Genomic DNA, 24,736 nt, shown 5'->3' on the forward strand with positions numbered 1-24,736 from the left:
AGGACCCTGAGATCATGACCTGAGCCAAAGGCAAAGGCTTAACCCACTGAGCCACCCAGTCGCCCCTGAAGCCTCCTTTTGTTAAGGACAGCAGCCTATCAGGAACTTAAAATAAGCCACGGTGGGAAGATTTGTACTCTGGTAACTGAAAAAACACTAAGAATCAAGGCTTTTTCCCCTGGAGAGCCAGGTGTTCCATATTTGTCAACGCATCAGCAAACTCACCCAGCTCCCAACCCTATCACTGCATGTATGTCTCCGTCGTGTGTGTAAGACGGTCTGGGAGGAAACACAACAGACCCGACAGACCATCAATAAGCAGCTCAGCAAACGGTTGAGAGCCTGGGCTCTGGAGTGTGCCTGGGGCCAGATGCTGGCTCTGACATGTACAACCTGTGTGACCTTGGCCAAATCTTTTCCTCTTCGTTACCAGTGGAGATAATGGTACCTAGTGGAGCTGTTGGAAGGAGCTGGGATTGGCACGCAGCCAGTCCTCAGAAAGTGCTAGGATAACCTCTGGGGACAGGGACCTTGGCGCTTTCTTTACTTGTATCTATACCAAGACTGTGACAAGCATGTGTTTCTCTTACATGGAAACAAAAACCCGAAGACTGAAACCAACAAATCCAACTGAAAAAGCGATTGGAGCGCAGCACGGATAGGCATCCCTCCTCCTTCCATCCTCAACGCCACCTGCTACTCACCGTCGGTGAAAAGAGGCTCAGGAAGCTTCCGGAAGAAGGACTTGAGCAGGCTGCTGATCACATTGAGGTCTTGCCAGCGCTAGGGAGAGGGCAAAGACGTCAGGCCCCAGGCAGGCCCAGTGGGGCACCCATGCCTCCATGCTAGTCCAGCCCCAGAGTCCAGCCCAGCCCAGCCCAGCCCAAGCCATCCCTGGGGTACACTTGCAGCTCTGCCCAGACCAGAGATCTCGGGCTAAGAAGACTCATGGTGGGGGGGGCGGGGGGGAGGCGGGTGGCAGAACAGTCCCCAGCTAGGTCCTGGCCCCTTGACCAACCGGCTCAGCCCCTCCCTGCTCCAGCAAGCCCAGCAGACTCCAACATTTGCCTACCCATAGATAGTACCAGCTACCTTCTTTGGTGCCCCCACTGCAGGACAGAAGTGAGCAAAACCTCCTTGGTGATTGGACCTCTTTGGGCCTACTAGCACACCCTTGTGCCTCCCAGGGTCCCCCATTTAGCAGAAAGTCATCCTTGGACACCCTTCCCCTTTATCCATGACATAGCAGTTGCTCTCGCCTGGCACCTTCCTGTCTCACGCCTTTTGTACTTGATGATTCCCTCCACTAGAACTTTCCTCCCCTACCCTCACAGGCCTGGCTCCTCACCCTGCCCAAAGGTCACCGCCTCTGGAAGGCCTTCCCTGACAGTGCCAGCTAACACAGCCACCGCTGCCACCACCCTGTCACCTGAGCAACAGCCCTTTGTTTCCTCCATGGCACTTGCTACACTTTGTCACTGCTGTATGCTTTCGTCTCTTTGTCCCTGCCTATCTGCCTGATAGGACTGCAGCGCCATGAGGAGCAGGGATCCTGTCTGTCCCGTCCCCCACTGTGTTCCTGCCACGCAGTGAGCTCAATCAGCCCAAGCTGATCTAAGACAGTAGTTCTCCCCAGCAGCAGAAATCACGCCCTCAGGACATTTGGTGATACTCTAGAATCACTTTGGTTTCCGGGAGTGGGAGAGAGGGGTTGCCACTGGTATCCAGCGGATAGAGTCCAGGGTGCTCTTAAACTTTCTGTGATGCCCACGACAAAGTCCTGAGACCAAGAACTATTCTGCCGGAAGTGTCAAGATTGAGAAACTCTGTTCTAAAGAAATATGTTGTCAAATGCAAGAAAGAAGCATGGCTGGGTCTTTGGGCCTTCGACCACCAGGGGGCACCACCGCCCTGCGTAAGTCAAGGGTACCAGCCTTGCCAGGAACTACTCAGAGTAACTCCGGCCCAGAAAACAAGGTGAGGCTCTCCACAAAGACACCCAGCTCCACGATATGCACGCTCTGTACAATGGGTCCACAGCTTAATGCCACACCATCCCACAAACAGTACCTCCCCTCAGGCTCAGGAGGAGTTACAGGTACCCTGACCACAACACTTCACCTCCAGGGCACCTGGGTGGCTCAGTCGTTAAGCATCTGCCTTCAGCTCAGGTCATGATCCCAGGCTCCTAGGATTGAGCCCCACATCAGGCTCCTTGCTCAGCAGGGAGTCTGTTTCTCCTTCAACCCATCTCCTCTGTTCATGCCTTCTCTTTCTCTCTCTCTCTCTCTTTCTCATAAATAAGTAAGATCTTTTTTAAAAATTTAAAAAACAAAAAACAAAATCAAACACTTAACTTTCAGCAGTCCAACAACAAAGGACAAGACCGATGTCTGAGACAAAACCACCCATCCAACACACTCTGGGCCCTGACTTGGGCCGGCTGCCCACCAGCTCTGGCCATGCCTCTCCCCGGCTAAGGCCCAGCAAATGTGCTTCGGTGCATACACGCCCCTACCCAGTGCAGCTTCTGCCCACCTGCCCTGTCACCTTCTATCCCTGAGGCAGGGCTCTTCTCATCTTCCAGCTGCCAAACCCACAGCTTCTGGACCCCTCCCCTGTGCGTGTATCCACCCCTCAGCCCCGGCCTCACTGGTACCCTCTCCTCCAAACCATGTGGAGCCCAGCCCTTCCTCCTACCTCCCACCTCTGCCCATCCAGCAGCTCCCTCCATCGTCCGGCTTTGCGCCCCAACTACACCCATTCTCCAGCCAACTCTTGGCCATCACCCCAAATCTGGGGGGCCCCCACCCTAATTCATCCTCCTTCTCTAGCCCTACTCCCCAGTTTCTGCCAGAGACATACCATCAGCCCCAGCTCAAATGTTGGCTCTTCCCTGCGCCCCCTTCCTCCCTCCCATGTGGCCAGCTCTTAGAGCTGCTCCCATCCCCCCGATTCCCCTGGGACCCCCGTGTCCTCCTGGCCCCTGGCACTTCGCACATAGCAGCAATTTCTCCTGTAGATGCCCTGCTTTGCGCCTCCTTCATTCATACCCACCAGGCATAAGCTAGAGCAGACCCCACTTTTGGCTCCCCGTTGCCCATGGAATCAAGGTCAAAGGATTCACTGGAGCCATCAAAAGCCCTCTGCCTCCTGCCCTGCGCCTCACCCTCCCCACTGCCAAGTCCAGGAAGGAGGAAGGAGGTGGGTCCATTCTCTCCCGACACCCAGGCCCTTCTCTGGGGTTTTGAAAAATGTCATCGTTCCCAGCCGGAATGAGCTTCCGGTCCACCTGCCTCCTTCACTTTCATCTTTAAAGATTCCAACACTCAAGTTTCCTGCCTGCGCCAGCCCTCAGTGTCTTCTCCTTCCTCATCACACAATCTGGTCCCTGGTCAGATCAGCCTTTTCTCTCGCCTCCTATCCCACATGGCATGTCTCCCCATTTTCTCCCCAAGGGCAGGAAGACTGTCCCGTATCACAAAAACCTTCACCATATGGGACTCATGGGACTTCACTGCCCAGATCTGTGGTCTTCCCAAACATCTATCTCAGCAGAGCCCCTCTTCTCAAACATGAAAACCCAATATGAAAATAACGGACATTTAAAAAACAGAACAAAGCAGACTGCTCTAGTTCAAGCCAGGATGGGGGCTCCTGACCTGCTCCTTGCCCCCCCACAGCTCCTCTGGGGAACACAGTTTGAGAAACACTGGCCCTGCTGCTGCAAACACTTTTGTTATTTTTCTTGTTCACACTGAAATACATTTCTGGCTTTTTTCCAGCTTCACTGATTTATAATTGACGTGTAACTTACAGGGAGCCCTTAAGTCAGGCTGTAAGATTCCTTCCCCTGCTGCCTCTGTCTCCCCTGACCAGCCCTCCACCTCCCTGAAGTGCTGGCTGCTCCAGAAAATACCACATGCTCGCCCTCTCCGCCAGGGCTCTGCAAACCACAGCCCAGGGCTCCAGACCAGCCCATGGCCTGTTTGTATGGCCCTGAAGCTAAGAAGGGCTTTTCCATGTTTAAAGGGCTGTGAAGAAAGAGGAGGAGGAGGAGGAGGAAGAGACCGAGTGGTAACCAACACCTAGAGCGTTTGCCATTTGGCCCTTTGCAGAGAAGGTGAGTTGGCTGCTGGCGACCCATCAGAGCCCACGCCTTTGCCCCAGCCATTCCCCCAGCCTGGAATGGCCCTACCCGGCTTTCACTGGCATTTAGTGAATGGCTATTCATCCTCAAAGTCCCAGAAAGGATTGCCGTCAAGGGCTTCCTGTCCGTGACTGGGTCTATCTATCCAGCTTTGGCCAGGGTCATGCCCATCCCCAGGACTAGCTTGCCAGGGCAGGTCCCGCCTCGCCTGTCTCGGGGCCCTGGCCTACTGCCAGGCACATTGCAGGGTCCAACAAACACCAGAGAGACACACACACACACATCGCCTTGCCCCGCTCCTCCGCTGTGCCCACCTCATCCTGCAGGTTGATGTCGCCGGGCCCACGGTTGAGCTGCTCCTGCAAGCTGGACACCACTGCATTGTTGCCTGGCACCCGGTAAATGCCTGTGGACTCCAGCCCCCGTGCCTCTACAATGCGACAGCATGCGGCCACGATCAGGGGGACCCGCTGGAGACACAGGCAGGGCAAGCATGTTAAGAAGGCGAAAGGTAAAATTCCCCACCAGTGGGCTGGAAGAGGTGGGAAGGCCAAGGCGGGAGCAGAGCAAGGCCAGAGCTGCTGCTGAGAGCCCTGTGCAGGGTAGGGGAATGGGGGGACATAGGCTCTCACAGCCTCCAGTCCTCTCCAGCCTGGGGGTTAAACAGAACACCAGAGCCTCGCCGAGGTGTGCTGAGGAGCACCAGCTGCATGCCTGGGGATTCTGGGCTCTGCCTTAGCTCTGCTGTCTCCTCCCTGGGTGCCTCCCCAGCCCTCCAACTGCTGTGTCTGCGAGATAGAGAGCTGGTTTGTACCTCCCTCAGCTCTGGCCTTAGGTACCCTGGGCTCCCCCATTCGCTGCTCACTCTAGAGTATAGTGGAGACTCACCTGGTTCTCTATGGCCGGCTGGCATTCCTCTAGCCGGACCCCAAATGCCCTAGGGGCTGCCTTCTTGTTCTTCTTGATGATGTTGATGCCCCAGGGGGTTTTGGGAGGGGCGGCACTGTCATCTGGGGTAGGGGAAGGCAGACAAAACCAGGGTGAGCTGGGGGGGCCTGGGCAGGGGCAGAAACCACACATGGTCACACACACTCACCCATGTTTGGAAATAGGGGGGCTCCATCAGAGAAGCAACTGGAATGCTGAGGGCTGATGGGAAATTATATCCTGAGAGAAAGCCTAAGAGATGAGGGTGTGTTTTCCCGAGGACACAGGCCTCAGAGTACTGTAAGGATTTCTATGTGGTCTCGAGGGTTAAAACAATAAGGTAGGAGCCATAGATTCTGGTATAGCCAAAGAAAAAACTTTCTCCCAGCCTAAAGTATATAAAGATGGAAAAGGATGCCTCCAGAGAAGATGGGTCTCCTGCTCCTGAAGGGACACAAGCAAACACTTGGAGGCTACCCAGCTGGGATGTCATGGAAGGAAATCAGGTTCCAGGCCCTTCCAGCCCTGAGACTCTGAAAGCCCCCAGACCCTCCCAGGCACATACCCACAGGCACGCACATAGGCCAGCACACATACACACACACACACACACACACACACACACAAGCCCACAGCTCCCACGCACACACAGGGCTGACCCTTGGCCTCCTCCCAAGGCCCCACCGTCCCACATGCACGCACACACATCACACCCTCAGCAGCCACACCTTCCTACCCTTGCTCCCTGCGGGCTGGTCCTGAGTCCTGAGGCCACGTGCAGTACTCTGTTTGAGGAACTCAGACTTGAGGCCCCCCAGGCCACGAGAGATTTTGGGGGAGGAATCAGCTTTGGGCCCAGAGCTATGGCTGTGTAGGAAAAGGGGGAGAGGAGAAGTCTTCATCTGGGGTGCGCTGCCATGCCACGTGCCCTGGCCTCCTGCTGCTCTAGACCCCCTCCCCAGCCCTGAAGCAGTGGCCTCAAGGCCCCCAGCATCTTGTGTGCCCCCAGCAAAGGGGGACTCGAGGGCTGCCCTCGGGCCTAGCGGTGGGCCAGGAGGATGGCCTCTGTCCCGAGTGCCCCTGCCCCCAGCCAGGACTGTCTAGGAGAGCCGGGTCTCACCTTACTTTGCGATAATCATTAAGCTTCTTGCTGATCAGAGCTTGGTTGGCACAGCCGGGGTCCTGGAGGAGAGCAAAGAAAAAGTAGACCCCATCAGTGTCCACAGCCGGCCGACTCCGGTCTCATCCCTGGCCCCTGCCTCCACTTCGCCCCCCCCACTCTCCTCCACCTGCAGGCTGGAGGGCTCACACCCTAGAGCGAGAAAGAGCGGGGCTGGACTCCCGAGCACCCCCTCACCAGCTGTGTGACCTAGAGTAACCCACTAACCTCTCTGAGCCTCAGTCTCTTCCATAGCAGCGGAAGAGATAATAGGGCAACCTCAGGGCTGGGGTACAGAATTATGCAGGTGGCACTGATAGCATTCCTGGCAAGGCACAGAGAAGGTGCCCCATGACAGCAGCGACTGCAATAAGGAAGGTCACTTGGGACCCCTTGACTAGGCCCTGCTGGGGGACAGCCCGGCCGGCTCCCCGAGAGCAGGGGCCATAAGTTCCAAGGACTTGCCTCCCTATAGCGAGGAAAGGTAATGTTCTGAGGAGAGCAGAGCCTGGTTCAGCAAGAAGATGGGTCTCCCCTCAGGGAGAGCAGGTTTGTGGCCCAGGGGCTCTGTACTAGGGCCTCTCTCCCCATGGCCCGAGCAGGAGCACACATGGCCCAGGGCCCAGGCCCTCCATCCTCAGGCAATGAGCAGCCCGAGCTCAGGCCCTCCGTGTCACTTTGTTCCAGTGTGCTGGGGCATCGGGGTGTGGGCACCTGGCCAAGAGGGCGAGGCAGCACCGACACCCGGGCCCAGGCTCCTAGTGTGTGGCCACAGCTGCCCAGGAGGGGGTGCCGTTTTAAAATTACCCTGAAATGCAGGCCAAAGCCCTTTGGCTCAACCAGTGCAGCCTGCTGCCAAAGGCCAATCCCCTTGGCCTCCTCCCAAGGTCAATGTGTTCATGCCCTGCTGACAGGCTCGCCCTGTCAGCAGTGCCAGCCGCTGGCCCAGGGGCACCTCCTTCTGTAATATCCTCCAGAAGAAACCCCTGCCTCCTGATACCCCATCAGAGGTTGGCCTGGAGCTGACCTCTCTGTGCCAGAGCCCGCCCAAGGCGGTAATAATAATTAATAATGATAATAATGATAATAATAATAATAATAATTAGTGCCATTCCTCCAGTTATTATGGTTCCTGCCAGCCAGGGAACCCGGAGGATGCCAGGTGCTCTGGGAGCCGCCGTCTGCATGTTCTGTTCACACGAAAGCCCGGGGGGTGGGGAGCTGCGAGGTACACTCCTGTTAGCCCACTTCATGGACAAGGGACTGAGGCTGAGAGAGCTTAACAAGGTACACTGGCAGGTGAGGGGCCTCCCTGCCCCCCTCCCCTCGCTTTTTGCCACCCCTGGCCTAGGATGGGCGGTTGGGCCCTCACCTCGCCCTCGGCCCTGCTGTTCTCTCGGATCGCTCTGATCCAGCCCAGCATGTCATCCCGGTCCTCAGCCTGAAAGAGATATTCACAGAAGTCAGCGGTGGTCAGCCGGAACACGTGCCTCCTCTTGGTCTCGCTGTAGGAGATGTCCACCAGGCAGGAGCCGATGCAGACGGGCGCCGCCTCGTCCTCACCTGCGACGGCCGCCGCCGCCCCCGCCGCCGCCGGCCCGGGCTCCCGCCGCTCCTTGCTCAGCGAGAGGGAGCGCGCCCGCAGCGCGGCGTACACCCGCTTCCACTGGCGCAGGCCGCCGCCAGCTTTCTGCAGGGAGAGACAGGGAGAGGGGGAGGGGGAGAGACGGGAGGGGGGCGGGTGTGAGAGGCCCGGCCAGCCCCCCCCACCCCAAAGCCTGGTGAAGAGGGGCCAGGAAGAGGGGCCCAGAGGAGAGCTGCCGGCAGCCACAGAGGTGGTGTCCCAGCCCCTGGCACACACCCCTCCTGCCCAGCCCCTTCCCTGCCTGGACAGCCCCACCCATCATTTTCGGTGCAACCCCCACCTCCAGAGGGTCCCCAACCTTCCTTTCAACACTAGCATCTTTCAATAGTAGCATTAGGGGCATCGCCCCCCCCCCCCACAATGCCCCACAGAAGCTGGCCGCCCAGCGGGGTCCACCTTAGGTAAAATCCTTGTAAACCTTTCCTAGTCCACACACTGCCCCTGCACAGCCAGACAGGTCAAGAGTCATCCATGGGCACCTGATCTCCCTGCTCTTCCGCCTCTGGCTCAAGGCTCTACTCAGTATCCTGGCTGCCTGGGCCCCCTGTGTTGCTGAAGCCAGTGGCAGCTTCTCTGACCTCCCCAGCCCTTTCCTTAACCCCTCTGAGACATGTGGCCTGGCCTGCTGCTCCTTCCTTCTCTAAACCCTCTCTTGTCATCCGGGACCCCATCAGTGCCCACTGCCAGCCAACTCAGGTCTCATCCCTGGCCCCTGCCTCTGCTTTGCCCAGGGTCCCAGTTTTTCCTCCCAATTCCAATGACTCCTTCTCGGTCTCCTCCACTGGTTTCCCTCCCCGCAACATCCTCACAGCAACGGTTCTTGACAGGGGTGAATGGTGCCCAGGGGACATCTGTCTGGAGACATTTTCAGTTGTCACACCTGGGGAAGTCCTATGGCATCCAGTGGGGAGAGGCCAAGGACGCTGCTAATCACCCCCACAATGTCCAAGATAGCCCCCCCACAACTAAGAATCATCCAACCCCCATGTCACCAGAGTTGAGGCTGAGAACCTGCCCTAAAGGGGGGGGCCTCCAGAACTTTCTCCTGGGTTCCCCTGTCCCTGCACGCCTTTCCCATGATGTCATCTGTGCCTGTGGCTTTAAATCCTGTCTGTCTGCTGATGGTACTTCCCAAATTCCCAACTGTATCCTTGGTCTGGCATCCCTCCTCCCCCCCGCCACAGCCTTGCACCTCCCTGCTCAGTGTCCCCACGTGCTGTCCCCTAGGTGCTCTGCATACTACCTGCTCCCCATGGGCCACTTGCTTTTTGTCATCAAACTTACTCTCCACAGCACCCCTCCCCCAACTTCTCTAGCTCAGTAAATCCACCCAGATGCCCAGAAACCTGGGAGTTGCCCTTGACCCCTCCCTTTTCCTCGCCCTTGACATCCAATCCATCAGAAGGGCACAGCTGCTCTGCTTCCAAAATACCACCTGTTTCCATCTTTCCTGCTACCTACACCACCTTGTCCACACCACCAACCCCTCTTACCTGCACTACTACACAAACCTTCCTAGTCCCCACCTTTGCCTCCTATAATCCACTCTCCAACCAGCGTGGGGCTTGAACCCATGACCCTCAGACCAAGAGCTGCACACTTGACTGCCTGAGCCAGACAGGCGCCCCTGCAGCTGTCATTTTTTTGTTTTAAGATTTTATTTACTTATTTGAGAGAACATGAGAGCGGGGATGGTTGGAGGGAGAAGCAGACTCCCCACTGAGCAGGAAGCCCGAGACATGGGGCTGCATCCCAGGACCCCAAGATCATGACCTGAGCCAAAGGCAGATGCTTAACCAAAGGAGGCCCCCAGGCGTCCCTGCAGCCACCATTCAGAAATGCGAATGAGATCCCACCTCTCCCCTGCTCAGCACCCTATCCTGGGCTCCTGCCGCCCACTGCAATCAAATCTAAGAACTTCTGTGATGTGTCCCTCCCTCTCCAAACTCGATTTCTCCACCGGCTTCTTTCTCGCTGTGTTAGGACACAGGGGCCTTTTCTAGTGAACAGGCCAAACGCTTCCTTTCTTGGGGCCCTTGATCACGCTGTTCCTTCTGGCCGGAACTTCTTTTCTCACTTTTCTGTGTGGTCTCCCTCTTGCCCATTAGGCCTGAACTCAAATGTCACGCATATCACCTCCTCAGCGAGGCCTTCACAGACCCTGTTTTTCTAAAGCCTGCTCCCTGTTACCTGCAAACATAAAGGCCATCATGTGACCCAGTTCATTTTCCCGGGGTGCTTACTGCAACTTCCCATTACGCAGGATATGGATCTCTCCAATAAGTGGTAAGCTCCTGGGGGCAGGGAGCTTATCTCTCCTCTGCCACATCCAAGAGCCTAGAGCACCCACAGGCACAGGGTAAAAGCTCCTCAAAATTCACTGAATAAACGAATTAATCGTCCTCGGAGCACACTGAAGGCAGGGGCTCCATCTCCTCCCATTGGGCCAAGGGCTTCTCCCTTCTTTGGGCTCCTGGTCTACCCACTCCTCTTCACCCACCATGGGCCTCTGCCCTCCGAACAAACCAGGTGAGGAGTTTCCTCGGCAGTAACACAGCCCCATCTGGCCACAAGCCCTGCCCACCACCACAGAGCTGCTGGTCCCAGGCAGGACTGTCAGAGCAGGAGACAGCATGGCCCTCCAGGGGATTTTCTTTTTTTTTTTTTCTTTTTTTTTTTTTTGTATCAGAGTGAGGTGGTGGCAAGGGGCCCCTGTGAGACCAAACTAGCTGAGTGACCTTGGACAAGTCAAGTCCCCTCTCTTGGCATCAGTGTTCCCTATTGGTAAAATGAAAAGTGCACTAGCGGGTCTCCAAGGTTATGTCCAGCTCATGCGCTAGGTCTGTGACTGCAGGGACCTGTGACACCCGTTCCCCCTTGCCCGACAGAATAGCCTCTGAAAGGAGCTGGGGGCTAGATGGAGGTCGCCCAAGAGACACTGGATTTGCTAGAGCAGATAACAGCTGGCTGGCCATCGGTTCCCCAGACAGAATAATGGCCTGCAGCAGACTTGAAGACCCCTCCCCTAACTCCCAGGTCACAGCAGCAAGGGGACAAGGGAAACAGGTCCTGGCCATGCCAGGAGTGGAAGGCCCTGTCCTCTAGAACGAATCAGTGAGCAGGAAGAGGCCAGCTCCCCTCCCTGCCCAGGAGACACTGTGCTGGGCCTGCCAGGAGCCATCCAGAGCTGGAGGCCAGGCTACCTGGTGGCCAGGAGTCAGTCGTTCTCCCCAGGCCCTCCAAGGGGCTCCAACTTTGGGCTGACAGGTTTTGTCCACCCTGGCTCCCCTTCGTCAGACCACACAGCTGGTCCCTGCTTCCCTCCTAGGTGACCCCTCACCAAACCTGCCCCGCTAGGGCCCTGGGGCTCAGGGGAAGGCCCCATCACCCCCATAGCCATCAGCTGCCTCCTCTATCCTCTCTCACCACCTGGCCATCAGCAAGCCCAGGCCATCCCTTCTGCAATCTCTCCAAATTGTCCCTCCCTGTCGGCCCCATGCCAGGACCTTGGTCAGGGCCCCCACTCTCGCTCACCTGGACAACGGCAAAGCCATTGTCTTCTCCTGTCACGGGCATGACCCTTGCCTCCTAGGCTCACATACCTCCCACCCCCATTGGAACCCCTGCAAAGGCTTGCCATGTCGGGGGTGAGGTCCTGCGAGCAGGCGCCAGACTCCCCACCTCAACATCCCCCTCTCGGCCTGGCTCGCAGTCACCTAGCACACCCTCCGCTCTGCTCCCCCACCACCGACCATCCAGGAGGGTGTCTCCACTGCCTGAGCATTCCCCTCCCTCCCTGCTTTGTGGATTCTCACATACCCTTCACGTCACAGCCTCCTGGACACCTTCCTGCAGCCCTCCTAGACTGGGGTCACCTCCTACACACCACTCTGCTCCACTCATCCCCTCTAACAGTCACACACTGGCAACCATGTGCTTTCTCGGCTCATCCTCAGCCCCAGCAGGGCAGGACTGGCCTGGCCCCCTCTCCATGAAATACCCAGAACCTTGACCGCAAATCCGGAGCTTACCATGAACTCCGCCATTACCATGGACTGGACAAGGGCAGTGCTGAATGTCTGCCCCGCCTGGCCTCCCCGGCTCACTTCCCCTCACACCAGCCCAGGGTGCAGAATAACCCAGAATGTCCCTATCTTAAAGATTGGAAAAGTGAGGCACAGAGGTTACAGGGGCTGCCCAAAGCCTGATGTTGGCCATGAGTGGCCGGGCAGGAACTCCAAGTCTGTGTGACTTCCCCAGGTACAAGACACCTAAAAGGCAGGATGGAAAATTCCAACCACAGCAGAAGACGAGCTCCCTGGGCCAGGCCCTGGGTACACTTTTGCTCAGGTTAACTCATTTAATCCTCAGCAATGGGGTTATGTGTGCTAGGGGTTGTTGTTAGCTCTATTTACAGATGAGGAAACTGAGTCATAGACAGCTGAGTCATCCCAGCTGCCCCAGCAAGGCATGATGCTGTCAAGGGCCAAGCCCAGCGTTATGCTAACCACTCTGCTCCCATCTGCCTGGGCTGCGTCTCCTCCTTCCTCCTCTGCCACAACCCGGCCTGGAATGGCCTCCCCACCCCGAGGACCCAGGGGCCCCGCCCTCTCGCATCAGGATCCTGTTTGTTTCTCCCTGCCACCCTCGGGCCCAGCCATGTTCATCGCTCACCTGGATTGCTGCAGTGGCTCTTACTTGGTCTTCTCACCTCGGCTCGGCCCCTCTCTAATTCATTCCCCAGGAAGCCGAATCAAAGGGGCCCCGGAGCTTTCAGTGGCCCTCAGGATAGAGACTAAAATCGCTCCTTGTCCTGCAAGACCCCTGAAAAGGCTGACTTCTGCCTTCTTTTGGGGCCTCAGCTCCCCTAAGAGAATTGCCCTGGCCTTGCTCCTTTCCTTTCCCTGAGTCCCCGTGTCCATCTTTGGGGTGATCCACTAGCCAAGGCTCCCTGTGGGATGGTTCTGTCCGAATTTCAGGCATGCTGACCGGACCCCTTGCACCACAGAGCCCATCTCTCTGATTAACCTCCTTTTCATGAGTTCTTTAGGTCCCCCAGGAAGTTCTTCCTGACCTCTAATCTCCAGACCTCACGCTACAGCTTTGGCTGGCCTCTCTGGCTCCAGAGGCTGTGGGGTGGGTGCAGAAGCTGGAGAGTTCTGCCGGAGACAGCTTCCGTCCACCTCCATCTCATCCCAGCAAGCACCTTACCTTCCCCTTCTTGGTGAGGACCTGCTTATAATACAACCAGCCTTCTCTCCTGATGTCGCTGAAGGTGGCGTCCGAGAGGTCAGAGGTCGAGTGGCGCTTGGAAGGAGCATCTGCGTCTTCGGAAGTGCCCCAGCTATCCAAGGACTGCAGTGAGACAACGGAGGGCAACTTAGGGGGATTGCCACGGTGCCAGCATGCCAGGAGCCCCATGGGCCTGGCGCAGCCCTGCAGGCTGCTGTGCTGTGTGGTCTCAGGGGCCCTGCTTGCCCTCTCTGGTCCACTGCACTGAGGTCACAGGACGCATGCGCTGAGGAAGCCAGAAAGGAGGAAAGGCCATGACCTGCCGACCCCATGCCTCCCCACACTAGAAAAGCCAATCTGGAGCCTCCCGTCATTTTATAGACTTGAGGAAACTTAGGAAACAGAGGAAGTGATTGTGTCGACATGGAGTTAAATAAACAGGAAGTAGAAACATCAACAGAGGCTGAGTTCACGGAGCAGGTAGTCATGTCCACAAGGAGTTAAACAGAGGAAGTGATAGTGTCAACATGACTCCAGCAACAGAAGTGACAGGTCAAGGGAGAGTTAAGTAAGCAGAGGAAGTGATAAGGAGTAAACCAGGTGACAATGGCCTCAAGGTGTCAAATGAACCAAAGATCCCAGATCCCGAGGGTTTGAAATCAAATGGCTCTTCCAGTCTGTCCCTAATCACAAAGAGGGAGGGCCATCTCAGAACTGAGTCCCCACTCATCCCCAGGTGCGGAGCCTGGGAACTCCAGCCTGTCCTTTGCTCTCAGTCCTGGGTCCCCCTCCTTGCCCATGTCCCCTGTCCCCTGAAGATGCCGCACACATAATGCCCGATGCCACCCAGTGCGGGCAGCTTTAGGTCCCCACAGGGAGCAAGGAGGCCAAGTGAGATCCCTGTCCTCACAGAGCTTACATTCTAGCTGGGACCCAGGCAAGAAAGGGGACAGATGCATAAACCGTGTCACCGGAGGACCGCTGAGGAGAAAAACCTAGGAGCTGGAGGGAGGCATGACCTGACAGGGATGAAGGCTAAACCCTCAGAAAAGCTCGGAAAAACCTGAAGAAAGTAACCAAGTGAGTCACGGGGCTATGGAGGGGAGTGTGTGGAAAGGGTGTTCCAGACGGGGGAACGGCAAGGGCCATGGCCTCACGTGCAAGGGCGTGGGTGTCTCTAAGTGATGACGGACGCCACACCAGGGGCATCGGGCCCAGTTGGAGAAGGGGAGACGGGAGCTGGAGGAGACCATGTCCGGTCACTGGGCTCCGCGGCTGAGGCAGCAGTCACTCCCCAGCCCCCCGACACTGTCGCCCATGCGTGCCCTCACCACTCACCCCATCAGTGAAGAAGCTTCGCAGCATCCGCAGGCTGGGGACTCGGTTTGGCAGGCGCCTGTGTGTGAGAACGGAGTGTGAGGGATGTGGGGGGCACAGCTAGGACTTTCCCCCCTAAATCCAAAGGCTCTGGAGCCTTTCAGGGAGGGAGCTCATCGCCCTGGTGTGTAGGGGACCCCCAGAGGGGGTGGCGGTGCTGACCCCCAGGTAGGATGGCCGCGGCCCGTCCTCACCTCAGAGCCCTGCTCTCCTCCCGGAAGGTGTTGAGCCCATCGTCGCAGGACTTGGAGCGCTCTGTGGTGATGGCGAGCAGGTAGGAGGAACGGCGGCCGGCCTTGATGCTGCCTGCAAAGCCGCCCATGGTGGGCCACAGGGTCAGCAGGGTGGTGAGGTGTGGGGTCCCGCAGCCCTCCCGTCTGGGCTGGGCCAGGAGATGACTCTGCCTAGGGGACCCCGGGGGTAGCAGAAGCCAGCAGGAAGACGCCAGACATGAGGTAGCAGTAGCCCAGCAGGGACCCCCCACCCAGGACCAGACAGCGAGGGAGAGGATGGAGCTGGGGTTCAGGGAGCACTCACTGCAGTCCTGGGAGTAATGGCGGCCAAGGGCAAAGGTGAAGGTTGGGGAGGAGGGGCTGGTGCCCAGGACAGGGGCTGAATTCATGGCGCTGGAGACCACGGCGGAGGCGGGGACATGCTTGGCTTGGAGGTCAATGCTGGGGCTGGTGGGTTCATCTGCAAGCAGAGGGAGTGGTGGGTAAAGGTGGCTCAAAGCTGAACCTGCCCACCCCATCCCCAGCCTCACCTCCAGGCCCAGCCCACATCCCCAGTGCTCAAGCCCTCCAAGGCCTTGCTAGCAATATGCCCGTAGCCAAGGGCTCCCCCCACACCCCCAGACTGTGAGCTCAGCCCCTGCCTCCCAGACGGGGTAGTTCTTTACACTGAGGTGTGACCCAGGCCAGAGACTGAGCCACCCTCCCTAGACTGGGCTCCTAGACTAGGGGTCTCTTAAGGATAAAGATGGTCTCCCTTCATCAGTTGGAGGCTCCTTGAAGACAGGTGCTATGTTTCTCCCTCAGACTGGGAGTAGTTTGAAAATAAAGGCTTTACCTCTTGCCCCAGACCAGGAACTTTACTAAGGCTGTGTCTGCCTGCTCAGACCGAAGGCCAGCCGGGGCTAGGTCTCCTCTCCCTCTTCCCCCTCACTCCCAGGAGCTCACACAGCGTGAGCTCAGCACGCTCAGCTCCAGGGACCATCTCTCGGCTCCTGGCTCCCAGTCTCATGATCTTGCATCTGGTCTTTCTCTCAAGCCCCTAGATCCAGCCTATCCTGCATCCTCATGGACAATAGAGTGGTTTCAGCCTCACTTTCATTCCCGATATGGAGGTGAGGCACAACCCTCTAGTAAGGCCAGAAACCTGGGAATCAGCTGGCCTCTCCACTCTTGCCTCTCCCTTATCCAACATCTGTTCCCCAGGCAGCACACCTTCAGCATCCCCTCTGCTCTAAGGATAAAGTCCAAATTCCCCAGGGACTGACATGACCCTTCTGGCCCTGTTCTGATGGCCTGGAAGGGCACCCGGCCTCTCTCACTTCAGGGTCTTGGCACAGTCTATTCTCGCCCAGAACGTTCCCCCCTGACTAACTCCTTCTCATCCTTCAAGTCTCAGCCCTAATCTCCTTTCTCCAAGATTCTCTCCTTGGTGACCACGCCCCAATCTAGGCCATGGCACTCTTCTCTGTCTCCTAGAGCTCGCTATACTCCCATCACACACACACACACACACACACTCCATGGGGTTGTTCTTGTCCCATCATCTGATCATCTGATCACCTGTCCCTGCCGTGGGACCACACACTCCAGGAGAGCACAGAGCCTCGCTCGGTGCCTGACAGAAGTATTTGTCAGATGGAGGGTGGATGGAAGGAACGAAGAGTGAAAGGAACAAAGGAAGGGCAGAATAAAGAAAGGATGGAGGGATGGAAGGGAGAAATGAACGAACAAACAAAGGGAGGGAGGAGAAAGGGAGCAGGAAAGAAGCAAACTGAGGAATGGGTGGGTGGGTGGGCAGACAAAAGGGAGGGAGAGAGAGAGGGGAGGGAAGACGGGAGGAAGTAAAAACAGAGAGCTAAAGAGAAGGGGGGAGAAGAAAGAATGGGAGGGAGGGAGGAAAGGTGGCTGGAGGACAAATGAACGGAAGAAAGGATGACAGAAGGATTCAAGACAGCACAGAAGGATGGATGGATGGATGGACAGACAGAGAAAACAGACTGGTCCCATCAGAACCCAGAGCTCTGCCCATGATGACGGGTGGGTGGGGTACAGCCCAGCACCCAGGACCAAGTCTCCCAAGACAGCCACCTGCACCATCACTCACCAATGAAGGGAATGGAAGCCAGAGAATCTTCAGTGGTGGCCAAAGGGGCCACCTTCTTGCCAAGGCGTTCTACTCGCCCACTGGTCTCTGGCTCTGGGGACTCTTCACCAAACCCAAGGTTCATCTGTCTTGCAGGGGGCAGCTGGACCTTGCGGCCTGTGGGAGGCTTCTGCCTCAGGATCACCTCGTCGCGACGATCCTCGGTAGGAGGCTCCAGGGCCCGGGTGCTGGGTTCTGGGCGGACAACCCTGGGCGGTTCGGAGGCCTCTGGTGGGAACGATGCCTGGGACTGAGCCAAGCTGAAGGTGGGCAGCCCCCCAAAGGGTGAGTCCCGGAAAGACAGTGCGTGCAGGAGGCCAGTCCGGCGCTGGAATGATGGACTGTAGCTCCGGTATCCAATGTACCCGATGTCGTCCAGGCCTTGGAGGCCAGGTGGGGGCTGGGCCTGGGGCGCAGGAAGGTCCCTGGAGGAGCAGGCAGACGTGCGGGCCGACGGACGCTGGGATGCCCAGCCACAGCGCTCAAAACGGGGTGACACCAGTGCTCCCGGCCCCAATGCCTCGGCGGAGCGGGTGGCCCGGCTCAGGTAGTCATCAGAGCGAGCCCGATGCCAGCCTTCCTGACCCAGCTGGCTCAAGGCACCCTGGGAGGTGGAGCAGGGCCATGGGCGGTGGGCAGTCACATCCTCCAACCGGTCCTGGGAGGCACTGCGGGCCCGGGGGGGCATGGCAGGGCACCGTCTCTCCCCGGCCCTGCGGGGTACCTGGTTTGACAGCCAGTGTGACAAGGCCTGCTGGCATTCCAGTCTGCTGGGGGGCACCCGGCCGCCAGGCTCGGGGAAGGCACGGGGCGTCCGGGGCTCCGAGGGGAGGCGGGGGAAGGCACCAGGGCTGGGGCGGGGCTGGCTCATCCCCAAGGAAGGGTTGTCCGGATGGGTGCGGGTGGCGGAATGGACACGGGGCCCCGGGTCACTCCAGGCAGCAGGACTCCGGGGGTCACTGGGCGGCGCTGAGAGGGGCTCAGGCACCATAGTGGCCCAGGCAGAGACCCGGGCTGGCGGGGCGTAAGTCTTGCGATGGTAGCAGATTGGGGGCGGCTCTGGGATGCTTCGGGCCTCTCCAGAATACGGCTCGTTCCCCTTCAGGTAGGCATCCTGGGAGTAGGCCTGGCAGGGGACACAGAGGCAGGTGAACAGGGTGGGACGAGTCCCACAGGGCAGAACTATAGTAGCCCTGGGAGGTCAGGACCCCAGAGACGGGGACTGAGGGAAAGGACCAAGCCCTGAGTGGGTGGGAGAGGGAGGGCATGCTCCAAAGAGAGTCGGGGGAAGGGAGGGAGAGAACAAAGAAATTAGAGGCCTTTGAGAGTCTCTCACACACACACACACACACACACACACACACACAGTCTTTCTCTCTCTCTCTCTCTCTCACTGGAGAAATAGCCAGGATTTCTCGAAGACTTATGACAAGGACTGCCTTTAGCCACAAACATTCCAACATCTGTTTTCTGGGGTCCTCCCCCCCCCCCATGCTGGCCTCAGCCGCCTCCCTGCTTCCTTATATCCAACAGTGCCCACGGTCCCTCTGTGGCAGAGCTGGAAAACCCCATTAGAGACCAGCCAAGGTGGCCGGAGACAAGAGGGAAACCGACTAAGGGGTGTGTCCACAGTGGGGTGGGCTGGGGATGGGCGGGGGCTGGGAAAGCCCGGCTGTCCCTCCATCCCCTGGACAGGGAGCTGGGGCCTGACTCCTGAGCCAGCGGAGTAAGGAGAAACTTGCCCACCTCTTGCTCACTCTGGGCCAGGCTTGGGGGAGGGGCCAGACTGCCAAAGGGGCGTTGGGCCACCTTCTGCCACCCCAGGCCTGGAATCTGGCACTGGGAGCTGAGGCTGACGCTGCATTGCTGAGGAGGGACAGGGCCCGCGCCCAGGCCCAGCCAAAAAAGGAGGCAGCCCCCAGGGACAGCGGCCTGTGGCCCTGGCCTAGCCTGGCCCTTGACGGGTGCCGGGGGCGGGGGCGGGGGGGGGGGGCGATGCGGAGGGGGCTATCGCGGGGCGAAGTATCAAAGGTTGGGAGGGTGAAACACACAGACACACACACTGGGCGCCCGTGTGCGCGTGCCACACCACAAGGAGATACCGGAAAATATACACCCAAAGACACACACACAGAGCGAAACACAATGAGACACAGACACAACAAATAACTCTATCTCCGGTCCCAGGCACACACATCATGTGATGAGGACAAGTTAGACCACACCCCCCCACACACACACTCAGCCCCCTTCAGACCCACACACCCAGCCAGGGACACTCACGTACCTCTCCCTCCTGCCATCCTGCCGGCTCCCCGGGCTCCGCGCATCAGGGCGGTGGCGGCAGCATCTCCGCCAGCCTCCGCCCTCCCCCCTGCTTGGGGCTAACCCCCACCGACCTCAGCGTCAGCCCAGCCTCCGTTCCCCCCCACCCCCAGGCTGCCCTCCCTGTGGCCACCCTCAGCCCCCACCGGCTGGCGCTCTCTCTCTCTCTCTCTCTCCCCCTCTCCGGCCGGCGGGAGGAGGAGGAGGGAGGGGAAGATGGGTGTGGAGGGGCCTCGCTGCGTCGGCGGTGGCGTCAGCAGCTGCCGCGGCCCCATTGGCCTCCAGCCTTGGCTCCCAACCACAGGAATGCCTGGGCCCCACCCTCTGGCTGGCCTAGGATGGGGTGGGGGGCCAGCAGAGGGCCCCAGATGCTGACATCTGGGGCTGCCTGCCCGCCTGAACTCGAACTTCTGGCTAACACAGCTAACGCAGCTCAAGGCGGCCCCTCTCCCCACCCCAGCCCTCCTCTGCCCTGGCAGGGAGAGATCCTGGGGAGCCCTAGATCCTGCCCTGTCACTCCCGCAGGGCTCAGCCTGGGGCAAGTGTACCCGCAGGGCCTTTGAGACTTGTGGGGAGCCATCCACGTCTCTCTCAGCTTCCAGACTTACCTCTCCCTCCCCAGGAAGGACAGGGGACAATCCAGGTCAGAGGGTGGAGGTTCCCAGAGGGGCATGGTGCCAAGCATGGCACTGTGATTACAGGGATTATGCGAGCACATCCAGGGCCGAGGCCAGCCCGGCGGCTCCCAGGGCCTTCTGGGTTTGGCCCTCGGCCTTCTCCCAGGGGGCAGTGACCTTGGGGGCAAGCAAGCTGGCATCTGGCTTAGACCCATGAGATCAGGAAACTGGACACTGGGCAGAGAGGACTGGCCTGGGCTCTGGGCCAGGACTGGGGTCAGGGTGCCCAGAGAGATGGCGTGTGTATGTGTGTGTGTGTGTGTGTGTGTGCAGACAGGGACACAAATTAGTGCAGGGTACCCTGCATGCAGTCTGGGCGCCTGCTCTGTGTGTGGCCGCCCAGGGCCGGGTTCTGGGTGTTGCTGAAGTGCTCAGGGGGAGGGGCACTTGGCCTGTGCACCCCAAGAGTGTCAGTGTGGGTGACGGGGCTGGCACACCAGGCTTGAACAGGCCGTGGTGTCTGTGGGCACACGTGCTGTGACCATGGCAAGCCTCTGTGATGTCAGAGTGTGCATGTGGTGGTAAGTTGGGGTACACATGCTGTGACACCCCGAAGTGTGTTGTGCTGGTGTGACGTTTGTGTCCCAGGAGGCTTGAGGAGGTGTGGGGTTGTGGCCATGGGTGTGGTGCCGCATGGGCCTGGGGCAGTGTGTGACTGCGCAGGGGGAGCGGGGTGAAGGGTGGACACCGTGGTGTTTGTGTTGTGTGGCTGTGTATCTAGCGTATTGTGTGTGCGCAGTGAGTGGTGTGTGGCGTGTTGTACGAACAGCAGCACTCAAAGGTGGGGTGGTGTGTATGTGTGTGTGCGTGTATGTGTGTGTGCGTGTATGTGGGGACACAGCTATAGGAGACAAGTTCACACGGGGCCAGGCAGGGAAGGGGTGTGGAAAACAGGCTCCTGGGAGCCGATGAGAACGTGCCAGTCTGGCAGGGCCCGCTGGGCCACCCTCCTTTCAGATGCCCTGGCAGGAATCTGGCCTGCCAAGGCCAGCGCCTCCCCCTTCCCCAGCACAGACAGCAGCCCTGAATGAAGCAACAACCAGCCCCAGCCCCGGGATGGGCCTGGCAGCCCCGATTGGGCAATGCCAGGCTGGGGCTGCCCCCGAAACTCTAATGTGCCTCCCAAAAGGTCCAATGCACAAAGGAGGCCCAAAGAGAAGGGACGTATTGTGCCCCCAGACCCCAGGGGCCCTCCACCTCAGACAGCAGGACTAGACTCACCAGCTGGAGGATATCCTCATCCTTGGGCATGATGGAGAGCTCCAGAGTATCATCACTACAGAGACAGGGTAGGGGGTCAGGCCAGGCGGAGGCAACAGGGTCTGGGAGAACAGGGACCCTGGTCGCCAGGACACCCCCCCCACCCCCTCGGGTGGTGGGGTCAAGGCGGTGGGATGCAGGGCCTCCTGCAGCGGGCTGGGAGCTATTACAGGAGAAGGGAGGCAGGGGGCGCTCACCTATTCTGGATCAGAGCTATGACCTGGGAGTAGGTCTTCCCAATGACGCTTTCCCCGTTCACCTTCACCAGCCGGTCTCCTGGAAAAGAGGGGCAGAGTCGCAGTGTGAGCAGGCCAAGGGGGCGGCCTGGATCTGAGAATCCCATCCTGACTGGAGGGTAGGGAGAAGAGACCCAGGCAAGTATAAGAAACCGGGAAATCCAGGCAGCTCACCTGTGCGCAGGCCCGCTCTGTGGGCAGGGCCGTCATCCTTCACATTCTTGACAAAGATGGTATCCATGGGCTCCAGGCGGTGGTGCCGGGGGGAGGGTCCTGGTGGGCATCAGCCAGGTTAGCTGGGGAGGGGAGCTGCTGAAGGTCACACCCATGCGCAGCTACACACACAGGGGACATACACTCAGAAGGATCACACCCACACGGACACAGATGTGGACCTGTACGTTCACAGAGATGGGGATGCACGGGTGGGTGGTGGGGGGAGACCAGAGGACACACCCCTGGGAGAACAAAAACCCACATGGAGGAAAACCTAAACAGACACACAGGGTCACTCCTTAAATGCCCCTCGCGCCCCAGCACTGTGCCAGAAAGCAGACTAATAAGGACAGGCAGATGGACAGAGGGATGTGGGCCTTGCCCTCCTGGAGCTCCCTGGCCAGCGGGGGCAGAACGTCCACACCCACAGACCCATGAACAGCCCTGCAGCTCAGATACGCAATGCCCACACCTCCCTCGTACCCCTTCCCCAGGGCAGCGCTCTAAGCAGAGCCCTCCAGCTCCCGAGATGGACGCTCACCCTCTCTGGACAACACATTACACCCCAGCAATTATCCTCTGCTGCTGTCTCCATCAGAGGAATAGGTCTATTCTAGGTCAGCTGGCTCTTGCCCTCATCCCTACGGGCCTCCGCGATGGGGACTCAAGGAGACTTTGTCACCATGGCTGCCCCACAGAAGCCCCAGTGGCAGAGAAAGAAGGATGCCCGTCTTGAATACCTTGTGTGGCGGAATGGGGCCCTTGGGGCTAGCAAGGGTGACAGCCAGGGGAGTCAGGCCCTCATCGGAAAAGATAAAGACCTTAGGGGTCCCCTTACACCCAACAGAAGCCCAGTATCTTTACCCCTGAGGACAGCCATTGGTCAGCTTCACGTACCGCCAGCCCCCTGGCTCTGCAGCCCTTGTCTGTGCCTCATTCTAGCCTGGGAGTAACTCCCAGGGGCCAGGGGTCAGGGGCCAGGTCTTAGAAAGCCACTGGCTCCCCAGAGCACCCCCAACTCCCAGTGTGGAATGCAGGCCCAGAGGGAGAGAAATTGAGAAAAGAAAAGAAGGATCCAGAGAGAGAGAGAGAGAGAGAGAGAGAGAGAGAGAAGATATCCAGAGTGGACATAGGGAAAAGCAAAGACTGGAACAACAGTTGGGGGGATACAGGTGGACAGCAAAATTCTGGCTGACTTTGGGTAGAGGGGGAGAAACAGAAGCTGGAGGACAGGCCCCAGCCCCAGCCCTAGGACCTGCCCCCACCACTCCTTACCTCCTCCTCCTCCTCGTCCTCCATTCTCTTCCTCCTGCAGGGGACAGAGAGGTGGGTGTGGGCCCTCCATCCAGCCCTCAGCAGCTCCGCCTGGGCGGGACTCTCGAACTCCCCCACCCGCAGCCTCCCTCTTATCTTCCCGCAACTAGCCCAGCACCCCCCGGAGGGGGGGTGTCAGTGGGGGCATCAAGTCCCAGGGAATGTTCCTCAGTAACACGAACCCTCTCTCGTGACTGCTGATCCCACAGCCTTGTACCTCGGCCATCTGAAAGCCCCCAATCCAATGGGGGACCCATGACCCCTACCCCTGGGGAGCTCAAAGCCCAATGGAGGCAGTTCCAAACAGGCTAACCCACAGAGAGGATCCAGGCCCACACAGATAAGCAGGGAGGACAAGTGCAAACAGTGGCTATCGGCTCTTAGAGAATGGAAGGGAAGGCCTGATTAGCACCCCTCTGGGGGAAGGGATTTTAAGGCAAGTCTGAGGAGGGAGGGGAGAGCGAGCGCTTTGTGGGGAGCGGAGGAGCGCATTTGTGGGACTGGATCAGCTGAGCCGAGGGAGGAAGAAAGTGACACCAGCAAGTGCCAGAAGTCAGACGAAAGCTTTCGGGGTTGAAAGGACAGAAAGAGGGAGCAAGTGAAGTTTCCTGGGTGGGAGAGAGTGGATGTGAAATACCAGTTAGGAAAGAGGATTCTAGCATCTAGCGGGGCTAAGAAATGGAGTCCAGGAGACCCATGAGGGAGGCCCCTGGGATTAGCCTAGTAGTGAGAAGGAGAGAATGGATTTGGGGAGGAAACAGAAATGAGGGAGGAGAGAAGGTCAGGAGACAGGACAGGGCCACCGGATGGCACACTAGAGCTGGATGAGATGTTGGGCGTCATCGGATCTACCACTTTCCACAGACCATCCATCCATCCACGCAGATGACAGGGCATGAGTTGTCCAGGGTAACTCAGAGGCAGTAGCAGAAGTAGGGCTGAAACCCAGGACTCTCCGGCACCCCAGCTGGGACAGAAAGGTGACTGGGCCCTGCCCCTCCCCACATGAAGCGTGCCTGCCTGCTGATGTGAGCTGACAGCACAGTGAGCTGGTGGCAGGGGCAGACAGATGCATTTAGACCGCTGAGCTCCCCGAGGGCTCCTAGCCCTGGGCAGATCTGGAAATTGGATGGAGCCTGTCCCTAGCTAGCCCTGCCTGTGGTCTTCCAGCACCCCACATGCGCGAGGTCTCTCTGACACAGGCCTACCACCCAGCCTCGACCACTCAGGCTGTGTCTGTCCCACTCACCCCTCAGCTGGGTCTCCCAAGAGAAGGTGGCAGAGGGACATTCTAGAGAAGAAGGAAAGCAAAGACTGGAGGTCCCAGGGACCTAGGAGGCTGGGGCCCTTGGGCATCAAGGAGGGCCTGTGCCCCTCCCTCTTATATACCATCACCTGCGGCTTACACTCTTAAGCACGGCTGCAGCCAATGGGAATCCTTTAGGCAGGGGCTTCCAGATTCACACACGGATGAGGGCGCACGGGGCCGTGTACACGAGATGCATATTTACAGATATCCGTAGATACAGACAGACAAACACACATGCTCATGACCAATAGATGCGCACCTGGCTGTACACACGGAGTCAAGCAAGTTCATAGACACAGGCAAGGCCCTGGCTCTCTGGCAGGTGGGACTGAGCTCCCCAAGGGACAGCCCCCAACAGCTGGTCCCAGCCCGGAGGGAAGAGGAGAATAGGGTTCACTGACTCCAAAATAAATCTGTTTCCTCCCCTGCTGGGAGACAGGTGGGAGAGGGAGCAGGGCCCTCCAGGGGAGCCCTGGTTCCTGCCTGGGGCCCCCTCGCCTGCCTCCCCTGAGTGCCTGCTTCCCAGGCAGGGA

The 24,736-nt window shown here is 58.6% G+C and overlaps 1 protein-coding gene across 5 annotated transcripts in view; it reads right to left on the bottom strand.

Annotated features, from left to right (window-relative positions):
- ARHGAP23 (Rho GTPase activating protein 23) overlaps positions 1 to 24,736 on the bottom strand; it is a 78,151-nt gene that overhangs the window by 19,435 nt on the left and 33,980 nt on the right. For 2 of the 5 annotated variants that reach the window (XM_059148059.1, XM_059148062.1), the window contains exons 3-17: positions 22,856 to 22,889; positions 21,539 to 21,637; positions 21,326 to 21,404; positions 21,090 to 21,144; positions 16,828 to 17,992; positions 15,028 to 15,183; positions 14,685 to 14,796; positions 14,452 to 14,509; positions 13,093 to 13,236; positions 7,609 to 7,926; positions 6,198 to 6,259; positions 5,814 to 5,944; positions 5,039 to 5,160; positions 4,465 to 4,620; positions 705 to 783 (exon numbers count right to left, since the gene is read on the bottom strand). In XM_059148059.1, the coding sequence (XP_059004042.1) occupies positions 705 to 783; positions 4,465 to 4,620; positions 5,039 to 5,160; positions 5,814 to 5,944; positions 6,198 to 6,259; positions 7,609 to 7,926; positions 13,093 to 13,236; positions 14,452 to 14,509; positions 14,685 to 14,796; positions 15,028 to 15,183; positions 16,828 to 17,992; positions 21,090 to 21,144; positions 21,326 to 21,404; positions 21,539 to 21,637; positions 22,856 to 22,889 (2,770 nt within the window). Of the gene's footprint in view, positions 1 to 704; positions 784 to 4,464; positions 4,621 to 5,038; positions 5,161 to 5,813; positions 5,945 to 6,197; positions 6,260 to 7,608; positions 7,927 to 13,092; positions 13,237 to 14,451; positions 14,510 to 14,684; positions 14,797 to 15,027; positions 15,184 to 16,827; positions 17,993 to 19,153; positions 19,300 to 21,089; positions 21,145 to 21,325; positions 21,405 to 21,538; positions 21,640 to 22,854; positions 22,890 to 24,736 lie in introns of those variants that run through there. The other 3 variants (XM_059148060.1, XM_059148061.1, XM_059148063.1) reach the window with 3 other exon arrangements.

This window comes from Mustela lutreola, chromosome 15, assembly GCF_030435805.1.
Source record: "Mustela lutreola isolate mMusLut2 chromosome 15, mMusLut2.pri, whole genome shotgun sequence".
Classification (NCBI taxonomy): Eukaryota; Metazoa; Chordata; class Mammalia; order Carnivora; family Mustelidae; genus Mustela; species Mustela lutreola.